The 17865-nt window shown below is 44.0% G+C and overlaps 1 protein-coding gene and 47 non-coding genes across 53 annotated transcripts in view; 1 reads left to right on the top strand and 47 right to left on the bottom strand.

Moving 5' to 3' along the window:
- Nucleotides 1–60: 60 nt before the first annotated feature.
- Nucleotides 61–17865, top strand: part of pla2g6 (phospholipase A2, group VI (cytosolic, calcium-independent)) — a 31366-nt gene continuing 13561 nt past the window's right edge. For 2 of the 6 annotated variants that reach the window (XR_013301173.1, XR_013301172.1), the window contains exons 1-20: nucleotides 61–217; nucleotides 1962–2182; nucleotides 2542–2754; nucleotides 2840–3020; nucleotides 3107–3294; nucleotides 4055–4151; nucleotides 4454–4636; nucleotides 4707–4815; nucleotides 5079–5198; nucleotides 5337–5427; nucleotides 5642–5805; nucleotides 5903–6053; nucleotides 6295–6431; nucleotides 6491–6568; nucleotides 6686–6840; nucleotides 6920–6971; nucleotides 7580–7695; nucleotides 7770–7843; nucleotides 7965–8137; nucleotides 8701–8801. Coding sequence is in view for 4 of the 6 variants with exons in the window: in XM_077606302.1 (XP_077462428.1) it covers nucleotides 1968–2182; nucleotides 2542–2754; nucleotides 2840–3020; nucleotides 3107–3294; nucleotides 4055–4151; nucleotides 4454–4636; nucleotides 4707–4815; nucleotides 5079–5198; nucleotides 5337–5427; nucleotides 5642–5805; nucleotides 5903–6053; nucleotides 6295–6431; nucleotides 6491–6568; nucleotides 6686–6840; nucleotides 6920–6971; nucleotides 7580–7695; nucleotides 7770–7843; nucleotides 7965–8109 (2469 nt within the window). In the remaining 2 variants the exon portion in view is untranslated. Of the gene's footprint in view, nucleotides 218–1961; nucleotides 2183–2541; nucleotides 2755–2839; nucleotides 3021–3106; nucleotides 3295–4054; nucleotides 4152–4453; nucleotides 4637–4706; nucleotides 4816–5078; nucleotides 5199–5336; nucleotides 5428–5641; nucleotides 5806–5902; nucleotides 6054–6294; nucleotides 6432–6490; nucleotides 6569–6685; nucleotides 6841–6919; nucleotides 6972–7579; nucleotides 7696–7769; nucleotides 7844–7964; nucleotides 8650–8700; nucleotides 9056–17865 lie in introns of those variants that run through there. The other 4 variants (XM_077606302.1, XM_077606301.1, XM_077606303.1 and 1 more) reach the window with 4 other exon arrangements.
- trnac-gca (transfer RNA cysteine (anticodon GCA)) lies at nucleotides 9091–9162 on the bottom strand. The gene has a single exon. It is a non-coding gene; the product is annotated as a tRNA-Cys (tRNA).
- Nucleotides 9271–9342, bottom strand: trnac-gca (transfer RNA cysteine (anticodon GCA)). Its single transcript has one exon. It is a non-coding gene; the product is annotated as a tRNA-Cys (tRNA).
- On the bottom strand, nucleotides 9451–9522 carry trnac-gca (transfer RNA cysteine (anticodon GCA)). Its single transcript has one exon. It is a non-coding gene; the product is annotated as a tRNA-Cys (tRNA).
- trnac-gca (transfer RNA cysteine (anticodon GCA)) lies at nucleotides 9631–9702 on the bottom strand. The gene has a single exon. It is a non-coding gene; the product is annotated as a tRNA-Cys (tRNA).
- Nucleotides 9813–9884, bottom strand: trnac-gca (transfer RNA cysteine (anticodon GCA)). The gene has a single exon. It is a non-coding gene; the product is annotated as a tRNA-Cys (tRNA).
- trnac-gca (transfer RNA cysteine (anticodon GCA)) lies at nucleotides 9993–10064 on the bottom strand. Its single transcript has one exon. It is a non-coding gene; the product is annotated as a tRNA-Cys (tRNA).
- trnac-gca (transfer RNA cysteine (anticodon GCA)) lies at nucleotides 10173–10244 on the bottom strand. The gene has a single exon. It is a non-coding gene; the product is annotated as a tRNA-Cys (tRNA).
- Nucleotides 10353–10424, bottom strand: trnac-gca (transfer RNA cysteine (anticodon GCA)). Its single transcript has one exon. It is a non-coding gene; the product is annotated as a tRNA-Cys (tRNA).
- Nucleotides 10534–10605, bottom strand: trnac-gca (transfer RNA cysteine (anticodon GCA)). The gene has a single exon. It is a non-coding gene; the product is annotated as a tRNA-Cys (tRNA).
- Nucleotides 10715–10786, bottom strand: trnac-gca (transfer RNA cysteine (anticodon GCA)). The gene has a single exon. It is a non-coding gene; the product is annotated as a tRNA-Cys (tRNA).
- Nucleotides 10895–10966, bottom strand: trnac-gca (transfer RNA cysteine (anticodon GCA)). Its single transcript has one exon. It is a non-coding gene; the product is annotated as a tRNA-Cys (tRNA).
- trnac-gca (transfer RNA cysteine (anticodon GCA)) lies at nucleotides 11077–11148 on the bottom strand. Its single transcript has one exon. It is a non-coding gene; the product is annotated as a tRNA-Cys (tRNA).
- trnac-gca (transfer RNA cysteine (anticodon GCA)) lies at nucleotides 11259–11330 on the bottom strand. Its single transcript has one exon. It is a non-coding gene; the product is annotated as a tRNA-Cys (tRNA).
- Nucleotides 11439–11510, bottom strand: trnac-gca (transfer RNA cysteine (anticodon GCA)). Its single transcript has one exon. It is a non-coding gene; the product is annotated as a tRNA-Cys (tRNA).
- On the bottom strand, nucleotides 11773–11844 carry trnac-gca (transfer RNA cysteine (anticodon GCA)). The gene has a single exon. It is a non-coding gene; the product is annotated as a tRNA-Cys (tRNA).
- On the bottom strand, nucleotides 11956–12027 carry trnac-gca (transfer RNA cysteine (anticodon GCA)). The gene has a single exon. It is a non-coding gene; the product is annotated as a tRNA-Cys (tRNA).
- trnac-gca (transfer RNA cysteine (anticodon GCA)) lies at nucleotides 12137–12208 on the bottom strand. The gene has a single exon. It is a non-coding gene; the product is annotated as a tRNA-Cys (tRNA).
- Nucleotides 12317–12388, bottom strand: trnac-gca (transfer RNA cysteine (anticodon GCA)). Its single transcript has one exon. It is a non-coding gene; the product is annotated as a tRNA-Cys (tRNA).
- Nucleotides 12498–12569, bottom strand: trnac-gca (transfer RNA cysteine (anticodon GCA)). The gene has a single exon. It is a non-coding gene; the product is annotated as a tRNA-Cys (tRNA).
- trnac-gca (transfer RNA cysteine (anticodon GCA)) lies at nucleotides 12678–12749 on the bottom strand. The gene has a single exon. It is a non-coding gene; the product is annotated as a tRNA-Cys (tRNA).
- Nucleotides 12858–12929, bottom strand: trnac-gca (transfer RNA cysteine (anticodon GCA)). Its single transcript has one exon. It is a non-coding gene; the product is annotated as a tRNA-Cys (tRNA).
- Nucleotides 13038–13109, bottom strand: trnac-gca (transfer RNA cysteine (anticodon GCA)). The gene has a single exon. It is a non-coding gene; the product is annotated as a tRNA-Cys (tRNA).
- trnac-aca (transfer RNA cysteine (anticodon ACA)) lies at nucleotides 13218–13289 on the bottom strand. Its single transcript has one exon. It is a non-coding gene; the product is annotated as a tRNA-Cys (tRNA).
- Nucleotides 13399–13470, bottom strand: trnac-gca (transfer RNA cysteine (anticodon GCA)). Its single transcript has one exon. It is a non-coding gene; the product is annotated as a tRNA-Cys (tRNA).
- trnac-gca (transfer RNA cysteine (anticodon GCA)) lies at nucleotides 13580–13651 on the bottom strand. The gene has a single exon. It is a non-coding gene; the product is annotated as a tRNA-Cys (tRNA).
- On the bottom strand, nucleotides 13760–13831 carry trnac-gca (transfer RNA cysteine (anticodon GCA)). Its single transcript has one exon. It is a non-coding gene; the product is annotated as a tRNA-Cys (tRNA).
- Nucleotides 13942–14013, bottom strand: trnac-gca (transfer RNA cysteine (anticodon GCA)). Its single transcript has one exon. It is a non-coding gene; the product is annotated as a tRNA-Cys (tRNA).
- trnac-gca (transfer RNA cysteine (anticodon GCA)) lies at nucleotides 14124–14195 on the bottom strand. Its single transcript has one exon. It is a non-coding gene; the product is annotated as a tRNA-Cys (tRNA).
- trnac-gca (transfer RNA cysteine (anticodon GCA)) lies at nucleotides 14304–14375 on the bottom strand. The gene has a single exon. It is a non-coding gene; the product is annotated as a tRNA-Cys (tRNA).
- Nucleotides 14484–14555, bottom strand: trnac-gca (transfer RNA cysteine (anticodon GCA)). Its single transcript has one exon. It is a non-coding gene; the product is annotated as a tRNA-Cys (tRNA).
- Nucleotides 14818–14889, bottom strand: trnac-gca (transfer RNA cysteine (anticodon GCA)). The gene has a single exon. It is a non-coding gene; the product is annotated as a tRNA-Cys (tRNA).
- Nucleotides 15000–15071, bottom strand: trnac-gca (transfer RNA cysteine (anticodon GCA)). Its single transcript has one exon. It is a non-coding gene; the product is annotated as a tRNA-Cys (tRNA).
- trnac-gca (transfer RNA cysteine (anticodon GCA)) lies at nucleotides 15181–15252 on the bottom strand. Its single transcript has one exon. It is a non-coding gene; the product is annotated as a tRNA-Cys (tRNA).
- On the bottom strand, nucleotides 15361–15432 carry trnac-gca (transfer RNA cysteine (anticodon GCA)). Its single transcript has one exon. It is a non-coding gene; the product is annotated as a tRNA-Cys (tRNA).
- On the bottom strand, nucleotides 15542–15613 carry trnac-gca (transfer RNA cysteine (anticodon GCA)). Its single transcript has one exon. It is a non-coding gene; the product is annotated as a tRNA-Cys (tRNA).
- Nucleotides 15722–15793, bottom strand: trnac-gca (transfer RNA cysteine (anticodon GCA)). The gene has a single exon. It is a non-coding gene; the product is annotated as a tRNA-Cys (tRNA).
- trnac-gca (transfer RNA cysteine (anticodon GCA)) lies at nucleotides 15904–15975 on the bottom strand. Its single transcript has one exon. It is a non-coding gene; the product is annotated as a tRNA-Cys (tRNA).
- trnac-gca (transfer RNA cysteine (anticodon GCA)) lies at nucleotides 16085–16156 on the bottom strand. Its single transcript has one exon. It is a non-coding gene; the product is annotated as a tRNA-Cys (tRNA).
- On the bottom strand, nucleotides 16265–16336 carry trnac-gca (transfer RNA cysteine (anticodon GCA)). Its single transcript has one exon. It is a non-coding gene; the product is annotated as a tRNA-Cys (tRNA).
- Nucleotides 16447–16518, bottom strand: trnac-gca (transfer RNA cysteine (anticodon GCA)). Its single transcript has one exon. It is a non-coding gene; the product is annotated as a tRNA-Cys (tRNA).
- trnac-gca (transfer RNA cysteine (anticodon GCA)) lies at nucleotides 16627–16698 on the bottom strand. Its single transcript has one exon. It is a non-coding gene; the product is annotated as a tRNA-Cys (tRNA).
- On the bottom strand, nucleotides 16808–16879 carry trnac-gca (transfer RNA cysteine (anticodon GCA)). Its single transcript has one exon. It is a non-coding gene; the product is annotated as a tRNA-Cys (tRNA).
- On the bottom strand, nucleotides 16998–17069 carry trnac-gca (transfer RNA cysteine (anticodon GCA)). The gene has a single exon. It is a non-coding gene; the product is annotated as a tRNA-Cys (tRNA).
- trnac-gca (transfer RNA cysteine (anticodon GCA)) lies at nucleotides 17181–17252 on the bottom strand. Its single transcript has one exon. It is a non-coding gene; the product is annotated as a tRNA-Cys (tRNA).
- On the bottom strand, nucleotides 17363–17434 carry trnac-gca (transfer RNA cysteine (anticodon GCA)). Its single transcript has one exon. It is a non-coding gene; the product is annotated as a tRNA-Cys (tRNA).
- trnac-gca (transfer RNA cysteine (anticodon GCA)) lies at nucleotides 17545–17616 on the bottom strand. The gene has a single exon. It is a non-coding gene; the product is annotated as a tRNA-Cys (tRNA).
- Nucleotides 17726–17797, bottom strand: trnac-gca (transfer RNA cysteine (anticodon GCA)). Its single transcript has one exon. It is a non-coding gene; the product is annotated as a tRNA-Cys (tRNA).

Consider the following 17865-nt stretch of genomic DNA (forward strand, 5'->3'; position numbering starts at 1 on the left):
TTTTGTTCATATTATATTCATGATAATATAGTTAACGTGTGTGTTCTTTGCTCCACACTGCGAATGTAATCCAATTTACAGACCTTTAATCCCGCCTACTTTTTCTAAACTGAGCTGTAATTGGTTTTCTGGATGTCACTCATCATGCTTGGTTGCAGCGTGTTGACTCTTCGGCGCAGCTGTCATAAATCAGACATCGAACAGGAGAGAGCTTGTAGTAAGTGAATTTAAACCAACTCTTTCTACGATACAAACGTTATTATTTTCGCTTATCGGCGGAGAAATATCTTTAAGTTATGTTTTACAGTTTAAATGATGTCCGACGGGTTTTAAACGTCGTTAAATGACATTGACAGTCAATATCAAGCCTCTCAAATATGACGTTGTGTTCAGGTGAAAATTCAAAACTAAATAAGAAAGAATATCGAGCGTAATTAATAAGGAGTCCGCGTCATTTTTTGAGTTTCACTCTCCATTTTTGACTTTTTCATAATAATTTAGAAAAGCGTACAACGGAGACAAATGACAGCCAAGCTAGCAGCGTCGTCACTTCACAAATAACAGTTCTGTGAAGTTGCCGACAGAAAAGATGCTTTTGTTATAACTCTGAAATGGTCTCACCTAAGGTTGTATTAATAAATTATTCATTCTTGTGTACAACAGCTTTCCTAAACCAGGTCATGCAATTTAGCAGCCCTTTTTAAACGAAAATCCAGTGAGATATATTCCAGCAAATTAAACTCATGTTAAGATGTGTTCAAGATAATCAGTATTTTGGATACTTAATGAGAAAATGGAAGCTAGCATCATAGGTATTTCAAGAAGCATATTGTCATTATTTTTGTGGGTTTAACTGATATTTAATGAGCCAATACCAAAGAAAAACAATGTGTAACCCAGCAAATTTTACAGGACTACTGATAAATAACAGTGGCCATAATTTACCCTCTCCTGGTCTGAACTTTGGCCAAGAATGTCAGTGAAATGTCACGGGAAGATCCTGGTTCACGCCGTGGACCTGACCTTTGACCTGAGCACCCCCAACCATTGTTTACAGACTTTGACGGATGTTACTGAACTCAAGGGGACCTACAAAGTTAAATGAGCTACTGGAAATTCCCGAAACACAAAAATGTAAACAAAAGAAGAAAAAAAAGTCATGGCATCTTTCACAACAAAGTCTTTTTCAACAACGGGAATTCTGTGGTATCTTTGACCACTCCATCTACCAAGTTTTTAACTACATAGCATGTAGCTTATCGACATTGAGACCTGAGGGTGAAATTCCACACCTTTCTCCTTTTGAGACTTTATCTGAAACAGAAATCTGCTGCGTTGCTGCTGTTTATACAGAACGACAACAAGGTGTTAAAGAATGTTGTCTTTTTACAAGCAGATAAATTACCATCACAGATATAAAAATGGAGACCATCATTTTCCTACTTATAGTCTACGGCACACGAGTCAAAGTGGCGGCCCGGGGGCCAAATCTGGCCCGCCGCATCATTCTGTGTGGCCCGGGAAAGTAAATCATGAGCTCCGACTTTCTGTTTTAGAATCAAATTAAAATGAAGATTATAGATGTATATTAAATTTTCTGATTTTCCCCCTTTTAAATCAATAATTGTCATTTTTAGATATTTTTTTCTGTGTTTTTAGTTAGAAAATCATTTTGTAAAATCTAAAAATATATTTAAAAAAAGCTAAAAAAAACATTGTTTTAGATCTACAAAAAAAATGAATATTCAGGGCTTTTAATTAAGTTCTTTTAATCCATTTATAAAAAAAAAAATCTAAATATTATATCTAAAATGGTCCGGCCCACATGAAATCGAGTTGACGTTAACGCGGCCCGCGAACCAACCCGAGTCTGACACCCCTGGTCTACGGGAATGATTCTGAAAACATAATTGTTACAATGTACACTAACTAGCCACACGCAAATTCTGCTTCCTTCCAAGGTCACGATGCAGTTCCTAGGCCGTCTCTTGGACACCGTGTCCTCCGTATCCACCCTGTTCACCAACCCTTACCGGGTGAGGGATGTCCAGCTGTCTGACTACGGTGGGGGAGGGAAGATCAAGCTGACACAGGAAGGACGCCTGGTTCTTTATACGAATACCCAATCCCAGTCATGGGATTGTATTCTGTTGTATACCGACACATCTACAACAGCCTTGAGGTAAGTGGGGCAAAAGATTTGTCATTCACAATCACATTTTTAACATGCTTCACCATGTGTGATTTCCATATTTTCTCACATATCTGTTGTATATGTCGGTAAAATAATGTGGAGGTATTTAAATGGAGAACTGTCCTGAATAAATCAGGACATATGGCCATCCTAGCCATATTAAAATTGTAATTAGCATTATTTCATTCAAAAATTCCAACGATATTTCCTCATAGTTTTCCACTGACTGTTTTTTTAAATGTCACCATTCTGGATCATCAAAAAGTTTTTTATGTGTCGTTAACAAATTTACCCAGAAATTTAGTGATTGATTAGGCGTTTCTAAATGTGCATCATTTTGCCATCAGGCTTTTCCAGGTAGCGTCAGAAAAGGATGCCATGCACTGGTTCCCGCAGTACGCTCTTAAGCTTCCACCTTTCTACGACACTCTCCCCTTGATGAAGGCCGAGACCGCCCAGCTAATCGTGGACTGCGTCCGCAACCACCCTGATTGGAGCGCCGCTCACATCGCCGTGGATACGGGGCACAGGGAGTGTCTGAAGCACAACCAAGTACAAAGGTGTTCTCAACAACTTTTGAGAGGGTTTACGGACAGCATCCTCCGACAAAAACAGGTTTCATATCGCAGGTTTTTACGTTTGCAGTCAGATCAACAATCTGGATGCGCTCGGTCAGACGCCCCTGCATCTGGCGTGCGAGCGAAGCGACGTGGCCTGCGTCCAAGAGCTGCTGGAGGAAAGCCAGGCTCGCACGGATGTCCGAGACCACCGGGGGGAGACGCCCATGCACATTGCCGCCAAGCACGACTCACCCGCCGTCATTCAGGTGAGTCGGAGGTGACCCAAAAATGAATCTCCTTAGTTGTAATTTTGCTTGATGTTAGGGTAACCAGTTTTTGTGTCGTCACGCAGATCCTGTGCTCACGCTTGTGCTCGGGCGTGAACGAGCTGAACAACGTCGGGGAGACGCCACTCCACGTGTCCTGCCGTCTGGGACGCGTGGAGGCTGTCAAGGCGCTCTTAGGGGGCGGGGCCAAGTGCAACATCCCCGGCGGAGTGGGCTACGCGATTCACTCTGCTGTGAAGTACAATGAAATAAGGTGACCCGTGCATGCAGTGTAAATGATGCAAAGTCAATAGTAGGGCTGAGCAAAACATTAAAAAAAAATGATTTGCTCCCCCCTTCATATTTTTCCAACCTACTTGATAGATCTGTAAATCAACTTCAGGAGCAGGTTAAGAAAGAGGGAGACCAATTTCAAGGAGATAAGTTTATTACCAGACGACAGGATGGGGAGAGCTCGAACGGCTGCGAACGCACAGCCTATTGTGCGTCTATTTATATGTAAAAAACATGATGCTGCACAGAGAAGATAACAGAAACAGGGTGTGGGCTGATACGCCCAAACAACTGTAGAGCTGATGTCTTAACATGACCCGACATTTTTCATTACTCACACCAAACTGATGCAATACTAACAAGCAATTGCAAATAGTGAGTCAGCATATCTTACACTACTTCATACAGGAGTAAATACACATCAGACATTGCATTATTTTTATATTTTCAAATTCAGAACTAGAGTGAAAAATGAAATAATTCTCGCTAAGTACCCTCTTTGTACTGTCATCACACCCGATAATCAAATACAGTTATACACTAATAAAGTGTCCAGAATGATGGATTAAAGTGAATAAAAATGAAAAAATAACCTCTTGTAATTGCCCCAATGAAGCTCTAAAACAGATCCATTTTAGTTTAGTACCATAGAAGCCTTGACTTGCATGAAAACAGTTTTTCATTCTCTAACTTTCTCCTATATTTGATGCCAAACACATCATAATCATGTTGTTTTTCAGTTGTACAGAAGAAATCCTGAAAGCAGACCCTGAACAGCTCCACGCAGAGGACTCTTTATATGGAGGCACGCCTCTCCACTGGGCTAAAACAGCCGAGGTGAGGAACAAAATCCAACGCTAAATAGACAAAACTAAAAGTATACATCTCTCGTAAGCTATTTCAATACAATAACAAAGCATTAGTTGTTTTTATGTTCTGGGTTTGCCTCAGAAAACGCCAATCCGCTTTCAACCGTACCAGCAGATGAAGTTAAAATATGATTGCTTTTTATTCTTTCAAAGTACAGTTTGCTTGCTAAGAAAAACCAGGCAGCCCACCAGGCTTATAAAGCACTGGGGAAACCTTGTTGTTATTTCCCAACACTGACTGCGTGAATTTTAACATGTTCTACCTTGTAGATGTGTCGCATGTTGCTGGAGCGAGGCAGCGCCATCAACTACCTGAGTAAGACAGGCGAGAGCGCCCTCCACATTTGCACCAAGAAGGATCGCTTCGAGGCCGCCATGGTCTTGCTCACACACGGCGCCAACGCCAACCTGAAAGGACAGGACGGCAACACGGCGTTGCACTTTGCCATGAAGGTGCGCGGCGAACGTCCGCCTGCCCCAAGTCCGGACTCAAATGACGCAATGAATGTTTTTCTCGGAGCAGTTGGATCACATGGAGCTAATCAAAGCGCTCATCGTATTCGGGGCCGATGTGGAGATCCACAACGACTTGGGGGAGACACCGGGACTGATCGCTGCCCGGACCAGTAAAGGTATCGCGACTGAATTGGAAAATAAAATCCATCTTTTACATGGGTAGTAGTACTTTGAATATTTCCCTCTAACAACCCTTTTTTCTCATAACCAAACGATCACATTTGGTTATTTGTCCTTTACAAAAGCATGCTAGAACTTGTCAGATATTCTTGTGATGGCATTATTATTATCCTACACATTAACATTTTCTAACCGTTTTTGTATAGGCATGTCTAACTGTGATTGCCTTGCATGGTGTTAAAAAAAAACAAAAAACAAGGTCCCAATAGAAAAATACTGCTGGATATGCTGTGTAGTGTGGGTGTGAAACGCTGCCTACCTCCCTCCTCACCCAGCAGCCCCCCACCCTTCACCAACAAGGCCGCAACACCCACCATAGGTAACGCCGTCACCCTGCCCGCCCCCTACCAGCTCTTCCCTTAACCATTTCTTCTGCCTTTAATATTTTCCCGCACTTTTGAGCAGTTTTGCCATTAACAAAAATAACAACAAAGAATGTCGTCTTCTGATTTTTAAGGGTTTGAAGACATTGTGCACTTGGGGGCGGCGATTGCGGCCATGAGCGGAGGGAAGACGCAGGTGGACTCTTCCAAGAGAGACAAAAGGAGGTATGTCTACGTGTTCTATGAAATTAGGAATATTAGCAATGGTACCCTGTTAAAAAATAGTTTGCTGTTGACATTATACTCCCTCGACAGCAGGGGTATCAGACTTAATTTGGTTGGCGGGGCCCGTTTATTTTTGGCCTAAAATGTTAACTTACTCGCCACCATTGATTGGGTATGACCGGTGTCCCACACATTTGACACCCCTGCTCTACAGGATGGACACTCTGCTGTGTCTGGACGGTGGTGGAATCAGGGGGCTGGTTCTGATCCAGATGCTAATCGCTCTGGAAAAAGAGGCCGGCCGGCCTATCAGAGAGCTTTTTGACTGGGTTGCCGGTACTAGCACAGGTGGCATCCTGGCCCTCGCTATTGTCCATGGTTTGTTCATGTTTTTCCCTCCCAATTTATTTTATACTTTACAATCTCACCCGTCATCCCAGCATGAACATGATATTGATGAGGCTTCAATTTGCAGGGAAGTCAATGGAGTACCTCCGCTGCTTGTACTTTCGAATGAAAGAGCAAGTGTTCAAAGGCTCCAGACCTTACGAGTCTGCCCCGCTTGAAGACTTCTTGAAGAAAGAGTTTGGGGAGAACACCAAAATGGCAGACGTCCAATATCCCAGGTAATGCTTTGCTTCTGCCCCATTGCAGAACATTTGAAAATATACCAAGTCCTGTGCCCATATAAGCCATACCCTTGATTCAGTCATCATTTTTTTTAGTTACAAATACGGCTTATATGCGAGAAAATACGGTATTTCCTCCAATTTTAGAATTCCCAGCATTTGCTTCAGCTCATTTTTTTCCTAAAAAAAACCCTGGCATAGCTGACAAAATTAATCATATGAAATCTTTCCCACAAAGGGTGATGGTGACCAGTGTCCTCGCAGACCGCCACCCAGGAGAACTCCACATTTTCAGGAACTACGACCCTCCCTCCACCAGCAGAGAGTCCCCATACGCCACCACCGCCACCTTCCAGCCCCTCACCATCCCACAAGGTAGGAAGCGGCTCACGGTGCTGCGTTGTCGCCGCGTGCCAGACGTGTCGTTGTTACAGGATGGGAGGATGAGGATTTGTTACTAGTAGGATACACAGTGGAGCCACCCAGTAAGCGTAGAAAGGTGACAGATGAAGGTGTGTGTCCGCATGACTGAGACACACACTAGTACAGTGGAATATTCGGGCTCGCACGCTTCAGACTAAAGTCACGTTACAAGGCTAAACTGTTGTTTTACTTTGTATTTTCATAAGAGCAACTTGTGTGGCGAGCCGCCCGCTCCAGTGGCGCCGCTCCTACCTATTTCCGGCCAATGGGACGCTTCCTTGACGGAGGGTTGTTGGCAAACAACCCTACGCTCGACGCAATGTCGGAGGTCCATCAGTACTACAAAGTGCTGAAAGCAGAGGTAATGGAAGATTATCGCATTGGAGAGTTCATTAGGTGAAAAGTATGGCGGGTGGCCAATCGTGTTGTCTTGCTGATAGGGTCATGGAGTGGAGATGAAGAAGCTGGGTCTAGTCGTCTCTCTTGGAACTGGTAAGCCCTTTCACATGCGTGTGCTTACGGAAGGCATGAAGTTTAATCAATTCTAAACTCAATTGAATCTGTCATCTCATCCCCGAAGTCGAAATTTTGGGGAGGATTTGTAGTCAACTCTTACAATGTCAAAGTTTTGCCGAAAATCCCATACAACGCATTTTTAGTTTACAAAATCTTACAACACAAAGCTCCTCCTCCACTACAAGATTTTGTACAAAAAAAATCCAACACATCAACAAGCGCTGGCTCTAGAGGTGACTGTGTAGTTCCCTTCAAAAAGAGTCTCCCGTCTCTGAACCTCTTGGCCAATCATCTTAAAGCCTGGCTATTAGACGAACAAAATTGTGATCACAACGCTGTCTAAAGCTACACAAGGGATTAAAGATGGATATTACCCCTCGGCTACAATCTTCATATTTACATATGTTCATTAACATGAATATAAATACATATGTTCATTAACATGAATATAAATATGTATGTTCATTAACATGTCCTCTCCCTTATTAAATAAATCAAACTCAAACTCAAACCCAACTCATTTCATGGTGTATGGCTAATTTTGGGCCTGTATAGTCCTTTTTCCCTCATTATGTAATCCTCAGGTAAACCTCCCCAAGTGGCGGTGAGCTCCGTGGATTTTTTCCGACCCACCAATCCTCTGGAGCTGGCTAAGAGCATTGTCGGAGCCAAGGAGCTGGGCAAAATGCTGGTGGACTGCGTGAGTGCCTGTTTAACTCACTCGCCGACGGGAAATAGAGTTAACGTCGCTTATGACGTCTGATTTGCGGGCAGTGCACTGACTCCGATGGCTGCGCTGTGGACCGAGCACGGGCCTGGTGCGAAATGATGGACAGCATCTACCAGAGGTTTGCTTGATCACAGTTTCCAACTCAAAATGTCCAGTTACTTGTAGCTTTTACGCTGTATTTTTTGTGTGTGTAACAACTAGCTTTTAAGTCACGGTTATTTACCTCAACTCTCCTTCAGACTAAGCCCCCAACTTTCCCAAGAGGTGATGTTGGACGAAGTGAGCGACTCCATTCTGGTGGAAATGCTGTGGGAAACGCAGATGTACCTGTACGACAAGCGAGAGGTGCTCCAATCCCTGGCCCAAGCGCTAGTGGGGATTTAGGAAGAAGCATCGGTAGATAGATAGATCTGTGAGTCTTTATATTCGTATTTAACTGAGCTTATGCAAATCTGTGATTGAAGTGGAGATGTTCCACGTGAACCTTCATCATAAACATCTGACCAGGTAACTCATTCCATACTTGATAGTTGTGTTTTTCCACATTTAATCTATACATACATGTGTTTACACTTTGTTTATCTTTTTGTTTGTGGAGACTTGTTTACGTGATTGTTTCTACACGCTTTGTTGCACTTTGGACGCATTCCAACATTAATAGTATTGTCATTTTACACACTTGCCCTACGTAGAAATTCACTGATCGAAAACCTTATCATCCAATCTGACAGTTTAAAGCATCCTCTTCTTCTTTTTAGTCAACTCTTTGATTTCATTAGTTTTGGTGCATTGAGTTACTTGAAACTAAAAGTTGCTTGGAACTACTTGAAAGGTAAAACAGACAATAACTGGACTTGTATTATTAAATTTTGTATTTATTTAGTATTTAACATTCTGTTGCAAATAAAAATATTTTACATCTTATCATTTCTTCATCACATCACAGTTGGAGTTTGTTGTTCTTGAATCCTGCAGGTGGCGTCAGTGCTCAAAGTCAGAAACTACCATTCCTTAATATATTTCACTGCGAGAATGTGCGGCTTTCCAGATGTGCAAAAAAGCTGGGAATCCAACAGGTACTGTATATCTGTATTCATATGCTACACTTCAATGTTTTTAATGTTAAAGGACAGGCAGTCGAAATCTGGTGGTAAAATTAAGTATGTTAATTCATAGTGCTGGTAAGGGGGCACAGAGTTGCACTGGGGAATTTTTGATCTGCAGTCAAATGCTCTACCACTGAGCTATACCCCCTAGTCAATGAAGTGGTTCTTTGTGGGTATTGGACATAAATATTTGGGAAATCCATTTAACCCCAATTTTAGGACCCTCCTGCTAAAGACATGGCATTGCAGAGAACTGGGAAGGGGGCACCCAGAGTTGAACTGGGGACCTCTTGATCTGCAGTCAAATGCTCTACCACTGAGCTATACCCCCATATCAGTCTGTTGCTTCTTGTGGGAATTGGACACAAATAATTTGGAAAAACAAGTATTCCCAATTTTAGGACCCTCCTGCAAAAGACAGCATTGCAGAGAACTGGGAAGGGGGCACCCAGAGTTGAACTGGGGACCTCTTGATCTGCAGTCAAATGCTCTACCACTGAGCTATACCCCCATATCAGTCTGTTGCTTCTTGTGGGAATTGGACACAAATAATTTGGAAAAACAAGTATTCCCAATTTTAGGACCTTCCTGCAAAAGACAGCATTTCAGAGAACTGGGAAGGGGGCACCCAGAGTTGAACTGGGGACCTCTTGATCTGCAGTCAAATGCTCTACCACTGAGCTATACCCCCATATCAGTCCCCAACCTTTTAAGGGAATTGGACCAAAATAATTTGTAAAAACAAGTATTCCCAATTTTAGGACCCTCCTGCAAAAGACAGCATTGCAGAGAACTGGGAAGGGGGCACCCAGAGTTGAACTGGGGACCTCTTGATCTGCAGTCAAATGCTCTACCACTGAGCTATACCCCCATATCAGTCCCCAACTTTTTAAGGGAATTGGACCAAAATAATTTGTAAAAACAAGTATTCCCAATTTTAGGACCCTCCTGCAAAAGACATGGCATTGCAGAGAACTGGGAAGGGGGCACCCAGAGTTGAACTGGGGACCTCTTGATCTGCAGTCAAATGCTCTACCACTGAGCTATACCCCCATATCATTCTGCAACTTCTTGTGGGAATTCGACACAAATAATTTGGAAAAACAAGTATTCCCAATTTTAGGACCCTCCTGCAAAAGACAGCATTGCAGTGAACTGGGAAGGGGGCACCCAGAGTTGAACTGGGGACCTCTTGATCTGCAGTCAAATGCTCTACCACTGAGCTATACCCCCATATCAGTCTGCAACTTCTTGTGGGAATTGGACACAAATAATTTGGAAAAACAAGTATTCCCAATTTTAGGACCCTCCTGCAAAAGACAGCATTGCAGAGAACTGGGAAGGGGGCACCCAGAGTTGAACTGGGGACCTCTTGATCTGCAGTCAAATGCTCTACCACTGAGCTATACCCCCATATCAGTCTGTTGCTTCTTGTGGGAATTGGACACAAATAATTTGGAAAAACAAGTATTCCCAATTTTAGGACCCTCCTGCAAAAGACAGCATTGCAGAGAACTGGGAAGGGGGCACCCAGAGTTGAACTGGGGACCTCTTGATCTGCAGTCAAATGCTCTACCACTGAGCTATACCCCCTTGCCAATAAAGATGATCTTTCTGGGTATTGGACAGAAATATTTAGGCAATCCATTTAACCCCAATTTTAGGACCCTCCTGCAAAAGACAGCATTGCAGAGAACTGGGAAGGGGGCACCCAGAGTTGAACTGGGGACCTCTTGATCTGCAGTCAAATGCTCTACCACTGAGCTATACCCCCTTGCCAATAAAGAGGATCTTTCTGGGTATTGGACAGAAATATTTGGGAAAGCCATTTAACCCCATTTTTAGGACTCTCCTGCAAAAGACAGCATTGCAGAGAACTGGGAAGGGGGCACTCAGAGTTGAACTGGGGACCTCTTGATCTGCAGTCAAATGCTCTACCACTGAGCTATACCCCCATATCAGTCTGTAACTTCTTGTGAGAATTGGACACAAATAATTTGGAAAAACAAGTATTCCCAATTTTAGGACCCTCCTGCAAAAGACAGCATTGCAGAGAACTGGGAAGGGGGCACCCAGAGTTGAACTGGGGACCTCTTGATCTGCAGTCAACTGCTCTACCACTGAGCTATACCCCCATATCAGTCCCCAACTTTTTAAGGGAATTGGACCAAAATAATTTGTAAAAACAAGTATTCCCAATTTTAGGACCCTCCTGCAAAAGACATGGCATTGCAGAGAACTGGGAAGGGGGCACCCAGAGTTGAACTGGGGACCTCTTGATCTGCAGTCAAATGCTCTACCACTGAGCTATACCCCCATATCAGTCCCCAACCTTTTAAGGGAATTGGACCAAAATAATTTGTAAAAACAAGTATTCCCAATTTTAGGACCCTCCTGCAAAAGACATGGCATTGCAGAGAACTGGGAAGGGGGCACCCAGAGTTGAACTGGGGACTTCTTGATCTGCAGTCAAATGCTCTACCACTGAGCTATACCCCCATATCAGTCTGCAACTTCTTGTGGGAATTGGACACAAATATTTTGGAAAAACAAGTATTCCCAATTTTAGGACCCTCCTGCAAAAGACAGCATTGCAGAGAACTGGGAAGGGGGCACCCAGAGTTGAACTGGGGACCTCTTGATCTGCAGTCAAATGCTCTACCACTGAGCTATACCCCCATATCAGTCTGCAACTTCTTGTGGGAATTGGACACAAATAATTTGGAAAAACAAGTATTCCCAATTTTAGGACCCTCATGCAAAAGACAGCATTGCAGAGAACTGGGGACCTCTTGATCTGCAGTCAAATGCTCTACCACTGAGCTATACCCCCATATCAGTCCCCAACCTTTTAAGGGAATTGGACCAAAATAATTTGTAAAAACAAGTATTCCCAATTTTAGAACCCTCCTGCAAAAGACAGCATTGCAGAGAACTGGGAAGGGGGCACCCAGAGTTGAACTGCGTACCTCTTGATCTGCAGTCAAATGCTCTACCACTGAGCTATACCCCCATATCAGTCCCCAACTTTTTAAGGGAATTGGACCAAAATAATTTGTAAAAAACAAGTATTCCCAATTTTAGGACCCTCCTGCAAAAGACATGGCATTGCAGAGAACTGGGAAGGGGGCACCCAGAGTTGAACTAGGGACCTCTTGATCTGCAGTCAAATGCTCTACCACTGAGCTATACACCCTTGCCAATAAAGAGGATCTTTCTGGGTATTGGACAGAAATATTTGGGAAATCCATTTAACCCCAATTTTAGGACCCTCCTGCAAAAGACAGCATAGCAGAGAACTGGGAAGGGGGCACCCAGAGTTGAACTGGGGACCTCTTGATCTGCAGTCAAATGCTCTACCACTGAGCTATACCCCCATATCAGTCTGCAACCTCTTGTGGGAATTGGACACAAATAATTTGGAAAAACAAGTATTCCCAATTTTAGGACCCTCCTGCAAAAGACAGCATTGTAGAGAACTGGGAAGGGGGCACCCAGAGTTGAACTGGGGACCTCTTGATCTGCAGTCAAATGCTCTACCACTGAGCTATACCCCCTTGCCAATATAGAGGATCTTTCTGGGTATTGGACAGAAATATTTAGGCAATCCATTTAACCCCAATTTTAGGACCCTCCTGCAAAAGACAGCATTGCAGAGAACTGGGAAGGGGGCACCCAGAGTTGAACTGGGGACCTCTTGATCTGCAGTCAAATGCTCTACCACTGAGCTATACCCCCATATCAGTCTGCAACTTCTTGTGGGAATTGGACACAAATAATTTGTAAAAACAAGTATTCCCAATTTTAGGACCCTCCTGCAAAAGACAGCATTTCAAAGAACTGGGAAGGGGGCACCCAGAGTTGAACTGGGGACCTCTTGATCTGCAGTCAAATGCTCTACCACTGAGCTATACCCCCATATCATTCTGCAACTTCTTGTGGGAATTCGACACAAATAATTTGGAAAAACAAGTATTCCCAATTTTAGGACCCTCCTGCAAAAGACAGCATTGCAGTGAACTGGGAAGGGGGCACCCAGAGTTGAACTGGGGACCTCTTGATCTGCAGTCAAATGCTCTACCACTGAGCTATACCCCCATATCAGTCTGCAACTTCTTGTGGGAATTGGACACAAATAATTTGGAAAAACAAGTATTCCCAATTTTAGGACCCTCCTGCAAAAGACAGCATTGCAGAGAACTGGGAAGGGGGCACCCAGAGTTGAACTGGGGACCTCTTGATCTGCAGTCAAATGCTCTACCACTGAGCTATACCCCCATATCAGTCTGTTGCTTCTTGTGGGAATTGGACACAAATAATTTGGAAAAACAAGTATTCCCAATTTTAGGACCCTCCTGCAAAAGACAGCATTGCAGAGAACTGGGAAGGGGGCACCCAGAGTTGAACTGGGGATCTCTTGATCTGTAGTCAAATGCTCTACCACTGAGCTATACCCCCTTGCCAATAAAGATGATCTTTCTGGGTATTGGACAGAAATATTTAGGCAATCCATTTAACCCCAATTTTAGGACCCTCCTGCAAAAGACAGCATTGCAGAGAACTGGGAAGGGGGCACCCAGAGTTGAACTGGGGACCTCTTGATCTGCAGTCAAATGCTCTACCACTGAGCTATACCCCCTTGCCAATAAAGAGGATCTTTCTGGGTATTGGACAGAAATATTTGGGAAAGCCATTTAACCCCATTTTTAGGACTCTCCTGCAAAAGACAGCATTGCAGAGAACTGGGAAGGGGGCACCCAGAGTTGAACTGGGGACCTCTTGATCTGCAGTCAAATGCTCTACCACTGAGCTATACCCCCATATCAGTCTGTAACTTCTTGTGAGAATTGGACACAAATAATTTGGAAAAACAAGTATTCCCAATTTTAGGACCCTCCTGCAAAAGACAGCATTGCAGAGAACTGGGAAGGGGGCACCCAGAGTTGAACTGGGGACCTCTTGATCTGCAGTCAACTGCTCTACCACTGAGCTATACCCCCATATCAGTCACCAACTTTTTAAGGGAATTGGACCAAAATAATTTGTAAAAACAAGTATTCCCAATTTTAGGACCCTCCTGCAAAAGACATGGCATTGCAGAGAACTGGGAAGGGGGCACCCAGAGTTGAACTGGGGACCTCTTGATCTGCAGTCAAATGCTCTACCACTGAGCTATACCCCCATATCAGTCCCCAACCTTTTAAGGGAATTGGACCAAAATAATTTGTAAAAACAAGTATTCCCAATTTTAGGACCCTCCTGCAAAAGACATGGCATTGCAGAGAACTGGGAAGGGGGCACCCAGAGTTGAACTGGGGACTTCTTGATCTGCAGTCAAATGCTCTACCACTGAGCTATACCCCCATATCAGTCTGCAACTTCTTGTGGGAATTGGACACAAATATTTTGGAAAAACAAGTATTCCCAATTTTAGGACCCTCCTGCAAAAGACAGCATTGCAGAGAACTGGGAAGGGGGCACCCAGAGTTGAACTGGGGACCTCTTGATCTGCAGTCAAATGCTCTACCACTGAGCTATACCCCCATATCAGTCTGCAACTTCTTGTGGGAATTGGACACAAATAATTTGGAAAAACAAGTATTCCCAATTTTAGGACCCTCATGCAAAAGACAGCATTGCAGAGAACTGGGAAGGGGGCACCCAGAGTTGAACTGGGGACCTCTTGATCTGCAGTCAAATGCTCTACCACTGAGCTATACCCCCATATCAGTCTATTGCTTCTTGTGGGAATTGGACACAAATAATTTGGAAAAACAAGTATTCCCAATTTTAGGACCCTCCTGCAAAAGACAGCATTGCAGAGAACTGGGGACCTCTTGATCTGCAGTCAAATGCTCTACCACTGAGCTATACCCCCATATCAGTCCCCAACCTTTTAAGGGAATTGGACCAAAATAATTTGTAAAAACAAGTATTCCCAATTTTAGAACCCTCCTGCAAAAGACAGCATTGCAGAGAACTGGGAAGGGGGCACCCAGAGTTGAACTGCGTACCTCTTGATCTGCAGTCAAATGCTCTACCACTGAGCTATACCCCCATATCATTCCCCAACTTTTTAAGGGAATTGGACCAAAATAATTTGTAAAAACAAATATTCCCAATTTTAGGACCCTCCTGCAAAAGACATGGCATTGCAGAGAACTGGGAAGGGGGCACCCAGAGTTGAACTAGGGACCTCTTGATCTGCAGTCAAATGCTCTACCACTGAGCTATACACCCTTGCCAATAAAGAGGATCTTTCTGGGTATTGGACATAAATATTTGGGAAATCCATTTAACCCCAATTTTAGGACCCTCCTGCAAAAGACAGCATAGCAGAGAACTGGGAAGGGGGCACCCAGAGTTGAACTGGGGACCTCTTGATCTGCAGTCAAATGCTCTACCACTGAGCTATACCCCCATATCAGTCTGCAACCTCTTGTGGGAATTGGACACAAATAATTTGGAAAAACAAGTATTCCCAATTTTAGGACCCTCCTGCAAAAGACAGCATTGTAGAGAACTGGGAAGGGGGCACCCAGAGTTGAACTGGGGACCTCTTGATCTGCAGTCAAATGCTCTACCACTGAGCTATACCCCCTTGCCAATATAGAGGATCTTTCTGGGTATTGGACAGAAATATTTAGGCAATCCATTTAACCCCAATTTTAGGACCCTCCTGCAAAAGACAGCATTGCAGAGAACTGGGAAGGGGGCACCCAGAGTTGAACTGGGGACCTCTTGATCTGCAGTCAAATGCTCTACCACTGAGCTATACCCCCATATCAGTCTGCAACTTCTTGTGGGAATTGGACACAAATAATTTGGAAAAACAAGTATTCCCAATTTTAGGACCCTCCTGCAAAAGACAGCATTTCAAAGAACTGGGAAGGGGGCACCCAGAGTTGAACTGGGGACCTCTTGATCTGCAGTCAAATGCTCTACCACTGAGCTATACCCCCATATCAGTCCCCAACTTTTTAAGGGAATTGGACCAAAATAATTTGTAAAAACAAGTATTCCCAATTTTAGGACCCTCCTGCAAAAGACATGGCATTGCAGAGAACTGGGAAGGGGGCACCCAGAGTTGAACTGGGGACCTCTTGATCTGCAGTCAAATGCTCTACCACTGAGCTATACCCCCTGGCCAATAAAGAGGATCTTTCTGGGTATTGGACATAAATATTTGGGAAAGCCATTTAACCCCATTTTTAGGACTCTCCTGCAAAAGACAGCATTGCAGAGAACTGGGAAGGGGGCACCCAGAGTTGAACTGGGGACCTCTTGATCTGCAGTCAACTGCTCTACCACTGAGCTATACCCCCATATCAGTCCCCAACTTTTTAAGGGAATTGGACCAAAATAATTTGTAAAAACAAGTATTCCCAATTTTAGGACCCTCCTGCAAAAGACAGCATTGCATAGAACTGGGAAGGGGGCACCCAGAGTTGAACTGGGGACCTCTTGATCTGCAGTCAAATGCTCTACCACTGAGCTATACCCCCTTGCCAATAAAGAGGATCTTTCTGGGTATTGGACATAAATTTTTTGGGAAATCCATTTAACCCCAATTTTAGGACCCTCCTGCAAAAGACAGCATTGCAGAGAACTGGGAAGGGGGCACCCAGAGTTGAACTGGGGACCTCTTGATCTGCAGTCAAATGGTCTACCACTGAGCTATACCCCCATATCAGTCTGTAACTTCTTGTGGGAATTGGACACAAATAATTTGGAAAAACAAGTATTCCCAATTTTAGGACCCTCCTGCAAAAGACAGCATTGCAGAGAACTGGGAAGGGGGCACCCAGAGTTTAACTGGGGACCTCTTGATCTGCAGTCAAATGCTCTTCCACTGAGCTATACCCCCTTGACAATAATGAGGATCTTTCTGGGTATTGGACATAAATATTTGGGAAATCCATTTAACCCGAATTTTAGGACCCTCCTGCAAAAGACAGCATTGCAGAGAACTGGGAAGGGGGCACCCAGAGTTGAACTGGGGACCTCTTGATCTGCAGTCAAATGCTCTACCGCTGAGCTACGCCCCCATATTAGGCTGTAAAGTCTTATGGGAATTGGACCCAAATAATTTGGAAATTTTGAAAAACATATATTCCCAATTTTAGGACCCTCCTGCAAAAGACATGGAATTGCAGAGAACTGGGAAGGGGGCACCCAGAGTTGAACTGGGGACCTCTTGATCTGCAGTCAAATGCTCTACCACTGAGCTATACCCCTTTGTCAATAAAGAGGATCTTTGTGGGTATTGGACCCAAATATTTTGGAAAAACAAGTATTCCCAATTTTAGGACCCTCCTGCAAAAGACATGGCATTGCAGAGACCTGGGAAGGGGGCACCCAGAGTTGAACTGGGGACCTCTTGATCTGCAGTCAAATGCTCTACCGCTGAGCTATGCCCCCATATTAGTCTGTAAAGTCTTGTGGGAATTGGACACAAATAATTTGGAAAAACAAGTATTCACAATTTTAGGACCCTCCTGCAAAAGACATGACATTGCAGAGAACTGGGAAGGGGGCACCCAGAGTTGAACTGGGGACCTCTTGATCTGCAGTCAAATGCTCTACCACTGAGCTATACCCCCATATCAGTCCCCAACTTTTTAAGGGAATTGGACCAAAATAATTTGTAAAAACAAGTATTCCCAATTTTAGGACCCTCCTGCAAAAGACATGGCATTGCAGAGAACTGGGAAGGGGGCACCCAGAGTTGAACTGGGGACCTCTTGATCTGCAGTCAAATGCTCTACCACTGAGCTATACCCCCTTGCCAATAAAGAGGATCTTTCTGGGTATTGGACATAAATATTTGGGAAAGCCATTTAACCCCATTTTTAGGACTCTCCTGCAAAAGACAGCATTGCAGAGAACTGGGAAGGGGGCACCCAGAGTTGAACTGGGGACCTCTTGATCTGCAGTCAACTGCTCTACCACTGAGCTATACCCCCATATCAGTCCCCAACTTTTTAAGGGAATTGGACCAAAATAATTTGTAAAAACAAGTATTCCCAATTTT

This window comes from Stigmatopora argus, chromosome 7 (assembly GCF_051989625.1).
Source record: "Stigmatopora argus isolate UIUO_Sarg chromosome 7, RoL_Sarg_1.0, whole genome shotgun sequence".
In the NCBI taxonomy this organism is placed as follows: domain Eukaryota; kingdom Metazoa; phylum Chordata; class Actinopteri; order Syngnathiformes; family Syngnathidae; genus Stigmatopora; species Stigmatopora argus.